The following is a 21,979-nucleotide window of genomic DNA, read 5'->3' as shown; positions in this document are numbered from 1 at the left end:
GAGTTAGTTTTCTCAAGTGTGAAAGGACAGGAGTACTCTTCCAAGGTAAATGTCATAGGCCCAGGCATGCCTTGGCATTAGGCCAGGAACAGCAACCTTTATGTCTGAAGTAGGAGCAGCAAAGGAAGAAAACCAGATTGAACAAGAGCAAAAACTCTAAGACAATCAAGCCCCTAAATCATCAATCTCTCAATCTAGGGCAAGACTTTGGAACTGAAATTGTCTGTTTCTTTTATCTGCTTCAGCAGGCATTTGCCCGATAGGGATTTGCCCTCTTTCCTTCACACTATAAGTAATTATTCACACTATAAGTAATTAAGTTAACTCTTGTACCTAAAGGTTCAAGCAAAGAATTTCATGTTAGCTGTCTCTCTTGTAAGGATTATTTACATGAGCTTTTATGTGTCTCATCTTGATAGAGAGCTGTTTTGTAAGATTTTCCATTTGTGTATTTGCATTTCTTTTTAAAATTAAGACTTTTTTTATTGTTAATTAATTTGCAGACATTTTGTTGGTGGTTAGCTATCTGTGGTAGTGGTGGGAAGTCCCTACAACAGAAAGTCAGATAACTGATGGGAAGTGTGTCATCCTACCACGGGGACTTTAAACAGCGTCAGCTTGATAGCATTCTGTGATAGTAGGAATGTTATCCTCCTTTTATGTAGCGTTTCTATAATTTAGAAAGCAATCTCAAAACGGTCTCCATCTTACAAACGAGGAAACTGGCCCTAAGAGAAGTTAAGTAATGAGCGTTTAAGTGGCTGACACTGAACTCACACTGGAGAGCAGGGTTCTCAGCTACTGCTAGTAAATCCACAAACGCCTTGATAAGAACATCTGCAAAAGGGCTTGGAATGGAATGCAAACTGTGTATGCACCAGCATTTTCCGGGGGAGAAGGTCAAGGGTTTTCATCTGATTTTTCAAAGGAGTTTTGTGATACAAAAATTCTTAAGGGCCACTAAAGAAAAACACACGGGTTTTTACATCAGACAAACTTAATTTCAAATACAGTTCTTCTATTTATTAGTAATGATACTTATCTTCTGTAAGTGTCAAAATTACCTCTGAGAATTCTTCTGACGAGTAAACAAGATAATGCATACAAAGCACCTGACACTGTTTTTAAAAACCCCTTCCAGGAACCCCATGTAGCAGAGATTACTGGCTGTGCTCAGGTATCTGTTAAGAGACTGACTATACAAATAGACGATGGCCAGACCACATGTAAAAACAGAACTCTGAACCGCGATCCCCAGCAACCTGACGAGGAAACCAAGCTTTCACCTTTAGCGAACAGCCCGGGAAGGCGGCCTGCTGCATCAGACTGGAGGAGGCCAGACTGCTCTCTCTAGTGACAATCCAGCAAGCCAAACGACAACTGCTGTAACGGTTAGCCCCACGTGGCCAGGACGTAGTAACTGACAGCTTCCCCAATTTTCATCCTTGCTTCCAACTTAGGACCAAGCAGAGAAAGCCAAATACGCAGCCTCGCCAGTCACCTAAGATGCCCGACTTGGAGTAAGCTCACCAACAGCTTCTGTGTGCCAGTGGCCTCCCATCAGGGCACACCCGAAGCCTCCTCTTTTATCCACTACAAAGAGTCCCTCCTCCTCTACCTGCCCGAGAATCTCTGCCAACACGCTGGTGACAGCGGTTGACTCCGTTGCTGGAACAGGCTCAGAATGAACAGCTCTTGCTTTTCTCATTTCGTTGGTCTTTGCTGATTTCCACACTGTTCAATTCAGCTTCCAGAGTAAGAGAAGTTTAGCTCACACACGGACAGCCAAATGAGGACTACACATGCCAGCCTCCCCTGCACCTACACACGTCCATGAGATGACGTTGCGGCCAGTGGGAGGAAGGGGAGAGCAGTGTGTGGCAGCGTCCCGTGACGTGCCTTAGACACAGGCAGCCAGTGCCCTTTCTCCCGTCATGCCTACGGCCTCATCAGCTGTAGACAGGCCTGGTCTCTGAGAACTTGAGATCAGAACTGCCAGATTAGCCCCAGAAGTTTACGCAACAGAGAAATATACATAACAACACTAATAATACAGCAATAGCTTCCATTTACATAGCCTTCCTATACGCGGGACATTCTTCTAAGTTCTTAGTAAACATCAATTAATTAATCATTTAAAACGACCCTATGAAGTAGGTTCTAGTATTATTCTGTTTGGGAAAAAATATGGTACACAGAAGTTAAGTAAGTCCCTGGTGGTCCAGTGGTAAAGAATCCGCGTTGCAATGCAGGGGACACGGGTTTGATCTCTGGTCAGGGAACTAAGATCCCACATGTCACGGGGCAACTAAGCCCGCGTGCCACAACTACTGAGCTCACGTGCCTCAACTAGAGCCCGCATGCCGCAAACTACAGAGCCCACGCGCCCTGCAGCCTGTGCGCCACAACTAGAGAGAAAACCTGCACAGCACAAGTAGGGAGAAGCCCACACACCACAACGAAGAGCCCACGCGCCGCAATGGAAGATCCCGCATGCCACAACTAAGGCCCGACGCAGCCAAAAACATAAATTAAAAAAAAAAGAAGAAGTTAAGCCCAAGGATAAGCCGTTTTTAGGCTACTGCTATTTGGCAGTTTCTATAACTTGTAGCTGAACTTAAACCCAATTAATATGCCCTTAGAAAAGAAATAACTTTTAAGTGGTCAAATCAGGGTTTGATGTGCAAGTTTGAATCTAAGGCCCACTTTCTTCTTTGAGCAACCCTCCCAGGAGCGGGGACAGCCCAGGCCAGGCTGCTCTGCAATCTCCCACTGGCCCCTCTGTTTGATGTCCAGAGATGCAGGATTCAGGGTGCTCTGGCTGGAGAAATCAAGCTGCACAACTATAACTTCAGCTTACAGAAGACAAGCCCTCGGTCTATTTCCAGGTTGGTCTTGGAGTGTTCACACATCCAGTGTGACTTCACCAGGTATCCAGCTTCATAATCATAGTCATCACTACTGCCTACCACTTATTACAGGGCTACCGTATGTTAAGCACCGCGTTGAGGTCTTTAAAGTAGCGAACATGCCTATATTTTTAACCTACAACTCTATTAGAAAAAATAAATCTTCAGTTTTAAAAAAAAAAAACCTTACCTTTATCATTCTGGATAGATCACCAGCATCTGCTAATTCCAAAACTATGTTTAGTTCATTATCTTCAATGAATGATGCATAATATTTAATTACATTAGGATGGTTGAGTTGCTGAGAAAAAAAAAAAAAAACAGGCATCAAAAAGTTTTCTTACTATAAATTCCCAAGAGTCACAGTTTCGTAACTTAAGAATAAAGTTAAGTTACTGCATTTCATTTTTAAGTTACAGAAATCTTAACATGACTATATTTTTCTTTAATCTAGTGAATTTTGAAATAAGTATTGTACTTAGTGAAAGTAAAACTAGACATCATTTTTATTTTAATATTTTTATTAGAAATAATAGAGTAAATTATACACTTAAAATTTTAAAAAGTATTGCTATGTTAAACAAATATATAAATACATGCATATAAATGAATGACTAAATTATATCGCCAATTGTTAAAAATTATATCCTTCAAAATGATAACTGTCATTTAAGGCCACTCAATGTTAAGTAAAGTATTCCTTTTTACTACTATTTTGAAGTTAAGGGTGATCCTAGTATAACTCCAGCCAGTGGTAAAAATCTGGCATCTACCATATTGTATCTAAATATCACTTTTACATCAAATAATATAAATATTCTGAACTTATCTATGGGGTTGATTATTAAATTACCTTAAAAAAATTTCACCTTGTAGGAATATATTGATCAGTCTATACACATTTACAGTCTTTTTGTACAATCTTTTCATTCAATCTTTAAGCAAGGTAACATAAGACAAATCATTTCTCAAAGAAACTTATTCAGGAATGATCCCAAAGAGTATACACAGGATTTTCTTCCCTTCTTTCTACTTATAGGTTTTCCTCCCACATTTTCTATGATGATATATTATTTCTCTAACAAAGGTTTATTAAAGCAGTCACTTCACGTCCCAGGAAATAACTACAACAAATAAAACAGTGGAAAGCATGGTTCATTTTGATCTTACTCTTATCTTTTTGAATAGATCTGATTCACTTCAGGCACACACAAAACTGGATGTTTTGAGTTGATCTTTGGATACCAAGTTTTATCCGAAAGTTAAAAATATAACATAAACCACTGAATTCCTCAAAAGAAATTTCACTATAATAAATGCAGTGTGAAGGGAACTGAAATGTCAGTCCTATTCTTTGAGTGGATGAGAAACTGAAAAGCTAATTCTGACATACTCTTTACACCACCCTTTCTACATCTGCAAAAGGATATGGAAATATTATTTTTAAAACGTGAGCCATTTGGATCAGTCCACATTCTCAATATACCATACCTTGAGATAATGCTAATATGCATTTACATTACTTAACATTTAGAATATGTCTAATTGGGATCATCAAGAAAAAATTTCTTCAATGTTTTATGTCTATTTTATTTATTTTCTAGTTTGAAATGGGGGAAAAAAGCTAATCCTACCATATGTTCTAATTAAATTATTGTACAGTAGATCCAAAAGGTAACTGCATTCTTCAATATATTGATTTCAAATTTATATGTTACTTGAAATCAGTGCATATAAGCTATATCTCAAAAATCTTCTTGTTTGTAAGTGTGATATTTTAATAAATCACTTTTATCAACCTACTCAGTTATGTTCAAAACAGTCAACAGTTCATTTGTTATTTACCTTAAGGAGATCTATTTCTTTGATACAATCAGCACGTGCTTTGGCGTCCATTAAATCAAATATCTAAAAATAAAATCCAGAATTACTTAATAAAATAGTAATCTATGGTTCAAGTTACCATGTAAGTCCACTGTAATACTTTGCACACAATTACACACACACAAAGAAGTGTTCTTTCCAATTAGCTTTTAGGAGCCGTGGAGATCTACAGGTATTTTATCCCATGTGACTAGAGGTTACATTTTCCCTCCAGAGGCAGTCAGTATTAAAAATGGGAAAAGAGAACAGCTAGATATTTCAAGTCTTAAGTTCAAATGGAACAGCACGGAAGTTGTGAGATTGTGATATACTAATATAATAACAGTTAAAACACTGAACAATATGTGCTAAATATATTGCATGAACCACCTCGTTTAATTCTCATTTCATCTGCATGAGGACAATAATGTTAGTATTCCCACTTTACAGATGAAGGAAAGTAGGTTTAGAAAGCTTAAGAAATTGACAGAAGTTCACACAGGTAATTAACGGAGCAGCCTGAATTCATTCTGCGAGTTATCCAACTATAACCCAAGCTCTGAACCATTAATCTATATGATCAAATCAGGTCTGAAAGGTCTAATGCATGCATTCTTGACAGGGCTGATACCCTCGTCAATTTTCCAAGGAGGTGAAAATTGGTTCTTCAGAGAAAGGGTGACAAAGTCTTACTCTTTTTAAGCACAGATATACATATGATACCTAAACAGATACACTGTATCTACGGAATTAAAATTTCATGGTGGGGGGCATAATTGGGAAAAAATGTCTAAAAAGGTGAGGGGTGATAATAAAGAAAAGGTTGAGAAACGTTGATCTAATGTAAAAAACAGAAAAATAAATAATACAATCAAAGGACTCTTTAGTATATCTCTGAAAACAAAGAAATCACTCAATGTTCCAAGCATATGGAAAATTAACAGTAAATAAATATCTTAATAAGTCAATACTCCAAGCATAAATGAGGATAACACGTTCACGTTCTTGCTTTTCCATGATTCACAAAACTGTGTTGAATGCCAACCTATTATTATGTTTTATTATAGCTACAAATAAGGGAACCAGCTTGCAGTCCTCAGGATGCACATTGTCAGGTGCAGACCGCAGACCGGAGCACAGAACATGACGCTCAACCCAGCAAGTGCTGCTGCACAAAGTGACGTGAGGACCTCAAGGGGCGGGGTGTGGCAGCCCGGGCTTCCAATGCTTGATTCATATATGCAGGAAAGTGTAATACACCTCAGAAAGATTTCTTACAGAAATAAGTAAAATGACAAGTTCATTACTTAAAGGAGTAAACTTTACATTTAGCAATTTCACATAGGAAAGCCACTCATTACCCAAAATGCCAAAAGGTGCCAGAAAAATGATGTTGTCACTAAATAACAAATCTAACAACTATAACAAATATTAATGTAAACAGAAAATTTTGAACTTGATGTTAGTTACTGATATGAAACACACACACACACACACACACACACACACACTACTTATCTATGATGCCATTCTCGGGAACTACCACTCACAGGGGACTTGATAAAACTTGAAGAAATGTGGGGAAGTACAAAATTTTGAATGTCTTAGACCCTGAAGGAATTCCCGAAAACTTGTTTTTAAGGAAACAGAGAAAGGATCATTCTGGTACTAGTGATTAAAATGGAAAAAAAAAAAAATCACAAACTTGGAGACATGTATAAATCTAATCTCCCAGTAATCAATGTCTCTATGATGGAAAAATATTAAAACACCAAAGACTGAGCAAGATGAGAATGTGTATGAGAGCTCTAGGAAACCCTAACTAGACACAAGATACAAAGACAGAACTGTGCCACGTTGAAATCATGAATCTTTAATTCAACTTATAATTAAACTAATTCAGAATTACAAATTAACTTTTATCTTGAACTGAATTCTCAATACCAAAAGTCACTTCTCAAACACTGAGGAATGAAGCATTGCTGGCGCATTTAAGGCAAAACTAAATTCCGAACCAAATACTTTTAATTGGAAATTCAGAAGTATCTTATCTTGCTTTTTCTCCTAGCCAGCATGTCAAGACAAAAATAGAAACTGAATCTTCAGATTAAATCATTCGCAGACATAGATTCAAAGCTGTCTGATTCCGTGAGCAAGAAAAGGCAATAAACACAGAAAAAAAAATCTGGATTTTCATAAACTATTTACAAGCTTGTCTTCAGAAGGCAACTTTCCAGCTCTACCAAAGTTTCTTTGGGTTTTTAAACTAATATTTGATAAGAGCAAAGTTATTAGCAGTGTTTAGGCAAGTGATTGGCTGATACATTCTTGGTATTCTCTGAATCATTTAAAAAGTTTTCCTTTGTCATCTTTAAATTTTGCCAAAATTACTCATGACTAATGAAACTGAAAAGGTTAACACTATGTATCTTTGGAGGGAAAAGGCCTTCAAGTGACTTAAACACAAATGTCCTTAAAAGGGCATCTGTAAATCTGTTAGGAGAAAAAAACACTTAAAATGTAGCGAAGGAAGTACTTCAAAAAATATACTAAGAGGTTGACAAACCTGTTACATCTTACTTTAAATAAATCTTACATAAATGGAAATCTCAACCAAACATCTGGGCCTCCCCAGCCTCACAGAGCCTGCATAAATGAACTGAGCAGCTTGTCCTATATTGAGGCCTGTTTCCCACGTGCCCTCCGTCCTTCTTCTGGTCTCACCCCTGGACTGTGCCTCTGTCTTTCCCGGCGCTCCTGCCCCTTGCAACCCGGGGGCCACAATGACTTCTGGTTCCCGCACTTGCTGTGTGGTAGGCACAGACTTTCTTATTTGAAGGATGGAAGATGGGTGAGGGAGCTAGAAAATCCATGGCAGAAGGGCTGAGTGGCCTCTCTAGATGTAAATTACAATCATGGAACAAGATAATCTCCGAATAATGAAAGTCTCTACCACCAGCCCTTCCCTGACTCAATACACAGGCCCCCTAAGGGGTGGAGAGGTGGGCAGAAGTTAAGCCAGGTGAGTTCACGAAGAGCTCTGCACTGGAGCCAGGAACCGAGCTCCTCTGACACCCAGGCCTGTAATCCCGCGGCCGTCAGCCTTCCTCTCTTCATACACCAACGTGTCTGAACTTCAAGTCAAAAGACAGGCCTCAGTTTCTTCCTCGTGGATTCCTTAAGGCCCTGGCAAATGATGGCATGGAACTAGATACCTGTCTGTGTCCTTAATTTTTCCATGATTATTAAAAAAAAACACAACCCTTTGTTTCCAAGGGGATGCCTTTTAACTCAACAGGCTAGTATATAGTGATCTAACTCCTAGGGCATCAATCAGCCCTGTTTGCTTAAAATTAAAAAGCTTCTAATATGTACCACGGGAAATTCATCCTTTGTTCAGACTTCCTGAGAGCCTGAAGCTCAGCAAAGCTTAGCCAGGGCTTCCAGAGGTTCAGAAGCCACCCTACAGGGGTCAGGGAGAAGGTGGTGCAGGAGAAGCAAACAATCCAAAATCATGCCGGTGAGAAATATCCTGAAAAGAGTGGGAAAAAGAGATGCCACTGAAGGAAATAAGAAAAGGGATATCCAGAAAGACAGGAGAACCAAGCCAGTGTAGTTTGAAGAAGCTGTGGGTGTTGAAGCAGCAGTTACTACGGAGACGTCAGTAAGAAAGTCAAGTGATGACACTGCAGGAGAGGAGAGGCGGATGCCGGAGAAACGAGCAGCAGCTGAAAAAGTCTCCAGGAAGACAGAAGAGAAAGATCTTGTCCAGAGCGCAGGTAGGGAAGGGAAGATGAACTAGGATGGCTGTGCAATCGTGAAAGCACAGCAGATGGCAGAGGTTGTCACTGTCACACAGGAGATGCCCTTTTCCACTAAGCATGAAGGCATACGGGCCTGGCTAAGGCTTCAGAGTAGGTGGTAGTTTTTAACTTCCACCACTGACAACACTGTAATCGTATGTACCTGCTGGTTTGTGTTCTTCTCATTACCGTGGTTAAAATATATCCAAGTAGGGAGTACAAGAGAGTGCATTTCCAAAGAAAGGTAAGCGAAACTCCGAGAAATAACCTGAACCCTTCTGTGCTGGGGGGGTGGAACAGTGGCTACGTGTGAACAGGGAAATGAAGAAATACCCAGTGAAGAGAAACCCTGCCCGGGGGGTTAGCAAGACGGGAGCAAGATGGGGGAGATTGTAAAGTGGAGACATCCGCATTGCTCAAATAGCTGACAAAGGTCCAAGAAACTGACGCAAACAACTGAAATCAGACCTTAAATAAGAGGCCTAGAGAATATGGAATAGAGGGCCGTGGTCAGGATGAGGTCAAAGAACAAGCTTTGGTGGAAAGATAGAATGGGAGAGGAATGAGACGGGGAGATGAAGAGGGGATGTGGAGAGTTAAGACAGGACAAGCAGAGTGCAGGGTGGGCTGTGACAGTGCTGCGAGCCGACCGGGTGCCGGGGGGGTGGGCGCGCCGAGCAACCGGGACGCCTGGTCTCGGCGGAGTCAGTGTGGTGCCAGGGAAGGGACAGAGGAAAATGAGAGCAAGGGGCTGAAAACATATTTAAGAAAAAAAGAGGGCTTCCCTGGTGGCGCAGTGGTTGAGAATCTGCCTGCCAATGCAGGGGACACAGGTTCGAGCCCTGGTCTGGGAAGATCCCACATGCCGCGGAGCGACTAGGCCCGTGAGCCACAACTACTGAGCCTGCGCGTCTGGAGCCTGTGCTCCGCAACAAGAGAGGCCGTGATAGTGAGAGGCCCGCGCACCGCGATGAGGAGTGGCCCCCGCTTGCCGCAACTAGAGAAAGCCCTCGCACAGAAACGAAGACCCAACACAGCCATAAAATAAATAAATAAATAAATAAATAAATAAATAAGAAAAAAAGAGAAAAAAGGGGGGTGTTGCAGACTGGCAGGCAAGGGGCAAGATGGAACAAATATTGAACTGGAAGGGCTTCAAGGACGGAAGAGAATGACGATGGCTGGGCACAGACTAAGGGGAAGAAAGCCTAGTGAAGATGACGTCCCCGCATCCCAAGTCAAGGAAAGAGAAGCAGCTCACACTGAGAGGATGGGGAGGACAGTGGGGATGTCGAGGAGAGAGAAGATTCACACAAAGAACAATATTTACTCACCGGGCTTGGCCACTAGAAGAGTTTCTCATTTAAAAATTTTAAGATAAACTCATATAATCAAAACTTGCATTTATCTTAATGATGACCCTAAGGTACCATAAGATGCTAAAAAAAAAAAAAATTGTGAAACATCAAAAAATGGACAAATAACTAAATTATTTCATTGATGTCCACTGTATCAGTTAAATATTTTAATGTTAGTAATCTATTTATGGTATATATCCTAATTCATTATAACCCCCAAAGTTTGTTAACTAGAATGCCCCATTCTCTAAACATTCAATAAGGCTAAAAATTTACTACATTTTTATATGCCTCAAAATGCCTAAAATAAAATTGAAAGTACAAATGAATAAAATTAAGAAGCTTTAATTTTTTAAGATGAAGTCTCTGCCTCCTTGACAAGTAAACTAGTATCAATTACTAAATTATTCTCCAATTTAAAAAATAAATAATATATAAATTATTCTTACAAATGCTTCCTAATTTTCATTTGCTCAAGTATCTATTGAAAGTTTCAAAGAAGTCTATAGGGATTAAATAATGAAATTGATAAAAGCTGCAGGACGAATTCCGTAATCACAGTGAACACTGAAAAAGAGACTGAATATATGGCTATAAAGTGTTACAAATATATTAAAATCACTGTATGCATTACGGAAGAAGCTACTGCCCACAAATTTCTAATTGCATGCAAATCCTAATGTCTAATTACATGCAAACATGCAAAATCTTTAATCTAAAATTAACACATGTAAAAAAGCAAGTTATACTCATTAATATACTTTAAAAAGTGATTTTCTTGATGAATGCTTTAAAATAATTATCAAATATAAGTAAATATAAGTAAAACAAATATCAAAGAATATTTGTCCTTTCAGAAAGTTTTTTTGAGATCACCCGGATCAAAAGGGTAAATCTGAACAAATACTGTATATTATCACTATTTATGTTCGTTTGTAAGTATACAAAAGTGCTTTACACAAAAGTGACTCTAATAAATGTCACTGACTGACAATGGATGTCCCACAGTAAAACAGTATTATTTAGGCATACAACTTGAGAGTAAGAAAAGACAAATTAAGCATTAATGAACTAAGGATCAAACTACTTCACCTACTATTAAAAAGTCAGGGTAACAAAGGTCAAAGAACTGAGACAGAAAAACCCAAAATTCATGCTATAACATCACGTCTACCAATTCCAATAACACAGCTCTAATCAATTAACTAAGTGTAATAAAACAGAGATTAAGTGGACCAGATCAAAACAATTCTTTGATAATCTTCCAACACAAAGAACTGTGGTTCTGAGACCCAGCCCAACGCCTGTGAAGACTTTCCCAACCTCCCTCGCACCCTGGGCTCCTCAAGGTTGCGCCCACTGTGGTTCCTCTCTCACTATTTTAGACGTGTCTTGGCTGCACTTCCAGTGGAATCCATGAGCCCCGTTATTTCGTTCATGTTGGTATTCTCAAAGCCTTAACACGCTAACCACTGAACATCAGGTGATCGCTAACATTGGAGAAGTGAACCGAATGAGCAGCAGGAAGGGAAGCAGGGAGAGAGGGCAGCAAAGCCAGTATGTGGAATTTCAAAAATGTTCCATCAGTTAAGAACCATCTTAATTTTGGCAAACAAATCATGACGGGATGTGGGCAAATTTTCCAGAAGGTTGGTTAATGTTGTCATACACTGCAGGCTCTCAACCTCTTTATGATTTCAAAGAAGGAACGTGCATTCAGTACACACTCTTTCCTTTCCACACACAGGTAACAGGCAAACATCCAGGAAAGTCACCAGGGCTTCCGGCACGTTGGCCACAGAGAAGTGAAACCTGACGCACAGGACAAAGTACAGAAGAGCCTGGAGAACGACGCTGAGGAGCCTGCACGCTGCTTCTAAAGAGTCTCATCAAAGATTTGTGAGCAGAGCAAGGAGTTATAAACGCAACATTTCAACACATGAACTCAGCCAGGAAGGATGTTAGAAGAGCTGGAAAGAGTGACACGGCCCTTTAGACGAGTAAAGTAGCCTTAAAATAACAAATTGCATCAGGAAATCCAATGTTTGATTCCTTATGAATTTTCTGAAGAGGGGCTAGGATTCTTCAGACAGGAAAAGAAGTCTGGTCAACAACAGTTTAAAACATTTTCATACTAAACTGCAGAGGTGGATTTTTAAAAAGGAAGAGCCCTGGTCTTGACTGTTCAGCGCAAGTGTAATACATCACAGAAATCAATAACATGTCTGAAATGCAAATATATGTCTCCTCACAAAGGTTTAAGATACTGTTCCCTAATTACAGAAGCTGAGAATATCTTTACAGCATCATTTCTCTCTTGTATAAAGGAGTTATGTTTGAACTAGAAGATGTCCCAGTAGCAACCCTAAGAAGCACAGAAGAGGGCAAAGCCTAGGCAGAGCAGGAGGCAGCGGTCTGGGGTTTACCATGGTGTGAAGTGGGGGCAGCTGGAGGGGCATCTGCCCTGCACTGACTGGAAACACGACCCTGCGCATCCACTCCTGTCCATTCAATTTTCCAGTAGAAGGAAAGAAAGATACAGGCAACCAGAAACGATGTAGATGGTATTACAAGAGGCCTGGAAGAGCTTTTGTTCTTCCTCCCTCCCTCTCTTTTCCCTTCTTTCTCCCCTTCTTTCTAAGTATTTCCAGTGACAAGGTTCTGTGATTTAAAACGCAATCCTTAGAGACAGAATTGAGCGCTGTCTCTCTGTCCACACTCAGGGTCAGGGGCAGGGGGTAGGGGGAAGAGGGAAGCCAGGAAGGCCACAGGGACTCCACCTGGATGGTTTCTCACTCCATCCATCCATGCATGCATCCACCCACCCACCCATTCATCCATCCATCCGTCCATCCACCCACCCATCCATCCATCCATCCATCCATCCACCCACCCACCCATTCATCCATCCATCCGTCCATCCACCCACCCATCCATCCATCCATCCATCCATCCACCCACCCACCCATTCATCCATCCATCCACCCACCCATCCATCCATCCATCCAAGCATCCATCCACCCACCCACCTACCCATCCATCCACCCACATATCCATCCATCCATCCATCCATCCACCCACATACCCATCTATCCATGCATCCACCCACCCACCCACATATCCATCCATCCATTCACCCACCCACCTACCCATCCATCCACCCATCCATCCACCCACATATCCATCCATCCATCCACACATCCATCCATCCACATACCCATCTATCCATGCATTCACCCACCCACCCATCAATCCATCCATCCATCCAAGCATCCATCCACCCACCCACCCACATATCTATCCATCCATCCATCCATCCACCCATCCATCCATCCATCCATCCACCCACCCACATATCCATCCATCCATCCACCCACCCACCTACCCATCCATCCACCCACATATCCATCCATCCAGCCAGCCAACCAGCCAGCCAGCCCCGCCTTGACACCTGGGGCAAATCAGCAGCTGTCTTCTCTCTAGTCCGTTCTGTGTGTTCAGCTTGTACTTTTACCTTGAAAATAACCAATTGTGAAGATTACTACCCTCCTAGAGAATCCATGGTGAATCCTCACTTCCCTCCTACTCAAAGTCCCGCTCCTGGTTTCAGAGCTCTCCGGGACTCGGCCTCACCTCGACAGCCTGGCTTCCGTTCCAATCCCAGCCACGCCGACAGCTCATAATGACATTTCCTTTCTGCGAACTAGGGGAACCAGGAGTCCACGCCACAGGATTTAACGTTTCACTGCTCTAGATAGACTCTTTCTCCCTTCGTGAGCAGGAATAAAATTGCTAGCTTCTTTTTATCCCCGCCCAGTGCCCAGAGATTCACAGTAGAAATTCAATACATTTAAAAAATGGATCAGAGTTCTGTTGTTAGGAAATAGTCATTCCCAAAGTCATCTGTGTCATAAACACTAATATCTGCATTGTATATTTTATGTTCTTACTGTAAGTGGCAGATTACATGAGAGAAGACGGCTACCCTCACGTGCTGCTGGAGCGAAGGTCAATGGTGCAACCGCTGGAAGAACTCGGTATAAACTTGCAGCACTGACCGTGCGCGGCCCTGGGGCTCATCACTGCCATCCTCAGGCACGTGCAAAAGGGAGATTCTTGCATGTGTGCACCAGGAAACATACACAGGAACATCACGGAAGCACTGTTTGTAACAGCAAACAACTGTACACAACCAGTAGCACGTAACGAGAACTGGATAGTATACACACGTAGTATGTAATACTACACATACACACGCATATCTACATACTGAATACTAGATATATAAAGAATAAAGCATAGCCACACACACCATGTGACGACATTTACATAAGTTCAAAAATGCAAAAGCAAACAACAGATTTATTCAGAAATGTATACAGATTTGGAGAAAACTCTAAAGAAAAGCAAAGGAACAATACACACAAATTCAGGACATGGTGACTTCTGAAGGAAGGGAGTGGCAGAAGTGTGTCAAAGGTGAGTGGTGGATATGAGAGCATCTGTCCTATTCTTTATATCTAACATATATGCCCCATAAAATCGTTCATAAATATTTACTATTTCCTTAAAAATATGAGTGAAAACTGTTCACCTCCGCAATAGCTGTTGCAAGTATACTGATCCCTTACGAAATTAAAAAAATAATACTAATAATAAGAGGACACTGAGGTTTTGCAGGTCTCGACACAGAAAAGACACCAGGGCTGCAGAGTAAAATGGGAAGCCTACAGGCAGGTGTGAACAACAACGACCTTCCCTGAAAAAGGGAAATAAAACTGTACGATGTCAAACACACGCTGGGGCAGAAAGGCAAGTGCTTTCGAGACCAGAGGCGAGTAGACCCGTCAGGGCAGTGACCCGTCCTGGGCTCGGGCTGGGGCAGGGCCTGGCCAGGTGAGCTGGGGCAGGTCCATGGACCTGAGGAACCCAGACAGAGTCAGGACTGGAGAGCAGAGCTGATGCTAGAATGATACCAATACAACGTGTGGGTTTTACACAGGACATCAATCCTCTAAGTTTACCTATTTCATTTTTTTTTTTTTTAATTCTCCAGTAAATAAAGTTCACTTCAGTTTTCTTTCATTTATTGCCAGTATGGCTCTCTACATTAACGAAAACCTCCCCCTAACCTTGCCTGCCGTTTACTGACTTTATTAGGCAGTGCATTCTGTGAGCCTGGTTTCCTTCTGCAGCGCCCGCAGCTCAGGAGACAACACATAGCCACACGTCCAGTTAGGAGCCATGGTGACAACTCAAACCTGCCTCTTAAAACCTAGAGCTGTGAAAGCTTTTCTAAGATCATTCTAGTCATTACTGAATCTGGGTGAACAAAACCAGCTGAATTTTAAAAGTAATATTAAAACTAAAAAATGATTTCCACCAGGTATTGCACTTAATGCAAGTGTTTACAGTACAATTTTTATTCTTTCCCATCGTTCTCAACTTAAGACTGTCATGACCCAATCATTCAGGACGTACTTTTCTCTATTTATTCTTCACAGAGTATAATTTTACATGGATTTATATAATTAAAGTCATCTTACCTGCACTTTTTTTAAAGCTACTGGTACTCCATCCAAGAGACAGGCTGCTCTATAAACTTCACTAAATTGCCCGCGACCAATTTTCTTTTCTATTCGAAAGTTGGCTAATGTATTATAGCCCATATCCGGTCGTAAGGCCTTCTGTAATTAAAAAAGTCAGAAAAGTTTTCAATCACACAATATACACACAATCATTGATTGTCTTCACATAAGTAGGTGATTTCTATGGTAAACCTGCAGACAGCCATTCACTCGGCAAGTATTTATCGAACTATTCATATTATATAAAAATACACACATATACATATAAATTCACTTAGTCCAACCTGCCAACTAACGTATGAAAATCTTCTAAACTTCCTGACAATCATTTAAGTTCTACCAAGAACAATTCCAGTGGCAGTGAGTTTACCACCTCATCATTAAGGTTTTTTTAAAAAGACGTAATTTTGTAAAAGCAGTTTTGGGTTCACAGCACTATTAAGAGGAAGGTGCAGAGGTCCCCCATGCGCCCCCTGCTCCCACATGTGCACTGCTTTCCCCGTTACCAACACCCCCCCAGAGTGGGACTTTCGTTACAACTGATGAACCTGCACTGACACATCATTATCACCCAAAGCCCGTGGTTTACGTTAGGGTTCACTCTGGGTGTCGTACATTCTATGGGTTTGGACAAATGTATAATGACATGTATCCATAATTACAGTATCATATAGTATACTTTCACTGCCCTAAAAATCCTCTATACTCTGCCTATTCATCCCTCCCTCCCCACTAACCCCCAGCAGCCACTGACTTTTTACGGTACCCATAGTTTTGCTTTTACCAGAATGTCACATAGTTAGAACCATACAGTATGTAGTCTTTCAGATTGGCCTCTGTCACTTAGTACATAATTACATTTTTAAACAATATTTTTTTGTTGTTTGTGGAAAGTGTCATTTCTTTTTGAAACTAACACTTTTTAGTACTTACTACGCATCAGGCACTGTACTAGCTGCTAGGGAAACAGATGCATCAGAAATGCTTCTGCTCTGAAAGAGCTTACACAGGTACAGGGACGGGGCTCTCAACAGTGCTGAGAAAGAATTATAGGTGCTGGGAGGCAGCACCACAGCCGTCCCCATTTGGAGGCAAATCCCAACTCCTTATATGTTTTATCCACTGTCCTAGTTCTTTCGTTCATTGTTTACAGACTCATTCATTCATTCAACCAGTCATAGGACAGACCTGAACTGAACACCCACTAGGATCCAACACTGTCTGCTGCTGAGGTTACCACACATATCCAAGGAATACTGCCTTTTAAGCTCCTCGTGACACTCATAATCTATCCGTAGCAATCTACCTATAAAAATATAACAATAGTTTGGCCATCATAGGCCCTTTTATCTTCTCTTTTTTGGCTAAACACACATGGGCCTCTCCCAGATTCCTGGATTACTGATAAGTACACTCTTCTTGGCCTTTTACCACTCTGCTCACATCCTTCTGGACCTACTCTACTCTGAGCCGACTCGGAGTAAACATGACATTCTTGCGGGGCCTGACTGGGCACCCTCTAGTAAGACTGAACATGAAATACCTATTAATGCAAGCAAAGGGTGCACTGGTTCCTAAACCCACTAAAGTAATTTGAACTCTTAGTCCCTCAAACAAACCTTAGTTAAGGCTGATGACTCCATGACTTAACGTAAAAGGCTATTTTGACATATGGGCATTACATTAACCCCTAATTCATGTTACCTTGTTCATTTCACTACATCTATCATGCTAGCAAAAACTCTAAAATTCTGCTCAAGTTTCACTGTCATTCAAATGCAATGTTTCTCAAAAAGAGAAAAAAGGTAGCAATAGTTTCTACTCTTGTGCATTGCTTTTCTTTCTTCGGAAAGTCCAAAATATTGTCAAGAAAAATACCACTCTTCCTTTAAGACATGCAAAATAATCAGAATACAAATTTCACAAATTCATTATATAAATATAAAACCATAAATAATTGTTAGAGTAACAATAGTAACATTACTACAATAATAAAAGGTTCTGTTTTGGTACCTACAACTTAACAGGTCCTATAAATTAGTACTTCATATGCCATCTAATTCAATTCTCATGACAATCCTATAAGGTAGATGTTATCAAACCAAATCTATGTCTAGCTGATTCCCAATCCCCAATTCCCAAGTATAGGCTTTGCTATACTGCCAGGTTACTAAACAAAGTCACCTACAATGTGATACAACATTATGGGACCCTACATGATGATCCACAGTATTTTCAAGTTCAATTTTCAATTTCAGGCCTTCTGATGAAAAAACAAAACTGGGACTAGAAACATGTATGTCAAAAATGAAAATAAAAATAAAAATAAAAATAAAATTATAAAATAAAGGGAGACAACTTGCCACTCTGTTCATATATAAGATTTCTTTTTGTGGTCATTGAGATGAATTTATAATTAAGTGTCACTGTGACACCTACTTAACAAAGGAAACTTACAAAGCCTCACTTCTCAGATATATTCAGTGGATATTAGCAACTTTTTTAGTTTCCTTAACTTTGTTTCATTTAACGAGGAGAGACTTTTTAAATTGTCCAGGCTTTTCTAAAACATCTTTTTTTTATTTTTTAATTTACACACTAGGATAGTCTGCAACATCTGAGAAATAGGTTTTCTTCCTCTCCCCGAAATGTACAGACCATTCCTTCTCCCCATGAAAACCTGTCAATCTCAACAGTGAAATACAGCTTCATCATTAGGAACAGTATCACGCAATCCATATACTTTAAACCTGACTGGGAATTCCATCTTCTGTCTGCACAATAACTGACAAATATTAGCGTGAACTGCTAAGGCAGTGTGACAACCGCATGCTGAGAGCAAAGTCTCACTAATGTGTTTTGGCATGCAGGTTTGTAATCACACATTTACATATGCAATGACCTACATTTGCATGTCAGATCACACACTGTCTCGGTTTATTAAGGCTGGGCACCTCCCTGTGCTTGGCGGCCAGAGCGGGCGAGAGAGGGCCAGAGGGCGGTGTTTTTTGGCAGTTGAGGGATGAACTGCCACCAAGGATTAAGTTGATATGGCCTGAGCATTAGACACTTCATTAGACGTAATCTGTTTAACAGTGGGCAGTGTATGTAAACTTCACAGCCCATTTGCGGCACCTTTTCCCCCCATGGCCTTTCTTCAAAGGGCAGTGCGGGTGAGTGACAGCTTGTCTCATCTGTTCCCATGTCCTGTCACCCAGTGTAGACGTGCAGAGCTGACATGAGAAGGAGCATAGCTGCACATCTCCGACTAACCCCCGTCTCTGTGCCACGCTGCAATTTGTATAAAAATAAGCCTGTGTAGGATGAGGTCTCCTTTAAGAGATTGCCAGGCAGGTAATACATATACTTTGGTAATGATTCTCTGATACTGTATTCAATGCCACACTTCATTTTGATGAGTTATGCCCCATGTAAGCAGCACTGTATGAGGTGCTTAAAATAAAAAAGATGATATCAAATCAGTGCCCACGCAAGTAAAGAACTATTTTTAGGAAAGAGCTATATTCTCTTTTATGGATGATGTCCAATTCCCCATATTCTTTAGCTTAGCATTTGAGTCATAATGGGAATAAAATAACCCAGCAAAATAATGAGATTCAAATCAGTATAAAATGTAAACCAAATAAAATCATTTAAATTGCCTTTCCATGCTCTCATTCTGGTGCATAAACTGGGTCTCAGTCTCTGCAGTCCCTTAATGACCAGGGTATTTGTCTGAGCCGCACAAAAATGGCTTTTGGATTTGATGTGAGTCATTTAAAGGATTTTCAACTTTTATGAAAGTAAAAAGCTACTCTGTTTCTTCCGTAACACACTGACGCCTCACCTACGACAGGGGCTCTCTCAGTCACCTTGCACCCGCCCTGGGCCTCCCCACCAACCACACCGTTTGTCCCCGAACGCGCCTAGAGCTCTGGCCCCTCCATGCAAGGCGTCTGTGGGTCCCAGGCCTTCTGAGCAACCACGCTCCTCGCACCTGGCCAGCCACAGCTCATCTTGGAGACTGACTTGCCAGCCCTTCTCAGGAACCGTCCTCAGCTCACCAGGAGGCCTTACTTGCTCCTGCCCCTGGGCCTGCACAGCAACTGACAGCAGCCAACTCTCCAAACAGCTGTGCAAATTCAGGCACTGAGCTAGGTTCCGGATCTCACTGGATTTTAATTATTTGTTTACACGTATATATTTCTCCCTCCGAACACAGAGTTTCTCAAAGACAGAAACTAAGTTTTATCTTTGTGTCCAGATGCCATGAAGGCAGCTCAACATGAAACAGACAATAAATATTTACTAAATAAGTGAATGTAGCTGAAAGAACTTAATGAATATAAAAGTTCTAAGTGCATCCGCATGACTGTAACCACAGAGAAGCTCCCAGCAGGTCTGAGCGGCAAGCTCCATGGGGAGTGGGGAAGCTCCAGACCTGCAAGTGGACGCTGTCTCTGCCAGTGACAGCTTCGAGACAGAGGCTCCCCTTGCACCCCCAGCAGGACAGGGGAGCTTAGTGCAAATTCACTGCCCTCTCAGGGCAGTACAACAAGCCCTGAACCTGTGCTCTGAGGCCGGACCTGAGCCAGGCGGTACAGAAGAATCCACTGAGTTCCCAGAAAGCCCCACAGAAACGGCACAGGTTCTGGAGTCAGTGAGCAAGGCCTGGGCTTGAAACCCCGGTTCTAACGCCCAGTATCTTTCTCAGCTGGGCCAGGCAGTACAGAAGAATCCACTGAGTTCCCAGAAAGCCCCACAGAAACGGCACAGGTTCTGGAGTCAGTGAGCAAGGCCTGGGCTCGAAACCCCAGTTCTAACGCCCAGTATCTTTCTCAGCTGGGCCAGCTACCCAAACCTTGTTTCCCACTTCTCTAGCACAGGGGTGAACCCCCACAAAGAACTGTGCGTGAGTGTCCCCTGGGACAGAGCCCAGCTCACGCACGCGCTCACCGTCACCTACGCCCCCTCCCCCAGGGGTGCCAGTGCTCACAGCCTGCCACCGACCCTCTCTCCCCACAGCCTCCTGCATGTCCTCAGGTTTTCAAGACTGAAATTCTTTAGTCTTGACCTCGATTTTCTTCTTTGGTCCTCTTCCTCTGGCTGAAACTGGAGTTTGTCTGTACCTACAGCTAGGCTTCCCATATGCCAGCCGCATCCTTACTAGCGTCTCTGAGTACCGCCCAGCCTTGGGCTCTGCCTTCCAACCAGGACACCCCAGGTATCACGTGGACTGTCTTCCTGATTCATGAATGAACACAGCCTGACCCCTTGGGTGTAAGGCTCCTTGGTGCCAACTAAAATTATTCTGCCCGAAGGCCTCCTAATTGTTGTGGGGGAGCATGCAATAAACAAAAGCACGCGCGGCGGCAATTCAGCTATCGGGCTGGAACATGCTCACAGTAAAGTCTAAAGTCGCAGGCAAAGTGAAGATAATAACTGCTTGAAAGCCCATAAACCCTACAAGTTTGAAGCTGCAAGCTCTTCGTGACAAAACAAACTGAGAAAGGGTGTGACTGATTCAGCACAGGGTAGCTTCTAAAATTACTAAATAAAGACTACATACCCCATACAAGAATTTTCAAACAGATTCATTTTTGGAATAAGTCTCAAAATATAACTAATTAACATGAATAACATAACTGTAAGCCTACATGTTGTTTTGATATTGTTATTGTTTTATTGTTTGTTTTTATTGTTATTTTATTCCTTAATTACTAACTATAAGACACCCACAACTCCTTAAATAAAGGACACAATTAAAACAGATGTTGGAAGCATCTGCATTACATTTTTGTGGTAAATTATGTTTAGTCTCTTGAGATATGTGAATCTGCAAGTTATACTATAAAAGAATCCTAAAATCTCAGAAACATTAAATACTCAAAATCACATATGACAACTAAAAAAAATCAAACTCTAGAGCGAAGGAAGCTTTTTATAACACCTTAAGTGTTCTGCATTCTCATTAATGAAATCTCTTGTTGATCTGAATGCACTTTAATTACATACCGCCAGATCTTACTAATTGGGATTAACGTCTACATGTCAGTTTGTTAACTGCTTCCTTCACATAAATACTTTTCATTTTAAAATAAAATTCCTTCTGCTGTGCCACAGGCTCATACTATCACAGGTGCAACCTCGTTAAACAATTAATAATTTCCCATGACTAAATTAATTTCTTTAATTTCCTTTAAATTTGAAGGCAAGAACATTTAATGAGCAATAAGATAATTCGGGGTACCATTATGGTGATAACTCTCTCTGGGGAAATTAGAAGTGTCACAGCATGGACTCAACAGACTCCCCAGAGAGAAAATTATGTCCTGATAATTCCTAGAGGTATTGTTATCAATGATCTAATATACAAGCCAGTATTAATTGCAATATTTAACATCATTAATACGGTTTTCACTGTTACTGCAAATTCACCTCTTACTGGTGATTTTCAT

At 41.2% G+C, this 21,979-nt stretch overlaps 1 protein-coding gene across 9 annotated transcripts in view; it reads right to left on the bottom strand.

The window, feature by feature from the left end:
- NEK7 (NIMA related kinase 7) overlaps nt 1–21,979 on the bottom strand; it is a 146,862-nt gene that overhangs the window by 60,628 nt on the left and 64,255 nt on the right. For 6 of the 9 annotated variants that reach the window (XM_057544810.1, XM_057544813.1, XM_057544809.1 and 3 more), the window contains 3 exons: nt 15,480–15,620; nt 4,755–4,817; nt 3,100–3,210 (listed from right to left, as the gene is read on the bottom strand). In XM_057544810.1, coding sequence (XP_057400793.1) covers nt 3,100–3,210; nt 4,755–4,817; nt 15,480–15,620 — 315 coding nt within the window. The remainder of the gene's footprint in view (nt 1–3,099; nt 3,211–4,754; nt 4,818–15,479; nt 15,621–21,979) is intronic. The other 3 variants (XM_057544815.1, XM_057544814.1, XM_057544816.1) reach the window with 1 other exon arrangement.

This window comes from Balaenoptera acutorostrata, chromosome 1, assembly GCF_949987535.1.
Source record: "Balaenoptera acutorostrata chromosome 1, mBalAcu1.1, whole genome shotgun sequence".
Classification (NCBI taxonomy): Eukaryota; Metazoa; Chordata; class Mammalia; order Artiodactyla; family Balaenopteridae; genus Balaenoptera; species Balaenoptera acutorostrata.
The sequence above is the reverse complement of the archived record's forward strand: the minus strand, read 5'-3'. Positions and strand labels throughout refer to the sequence as shown.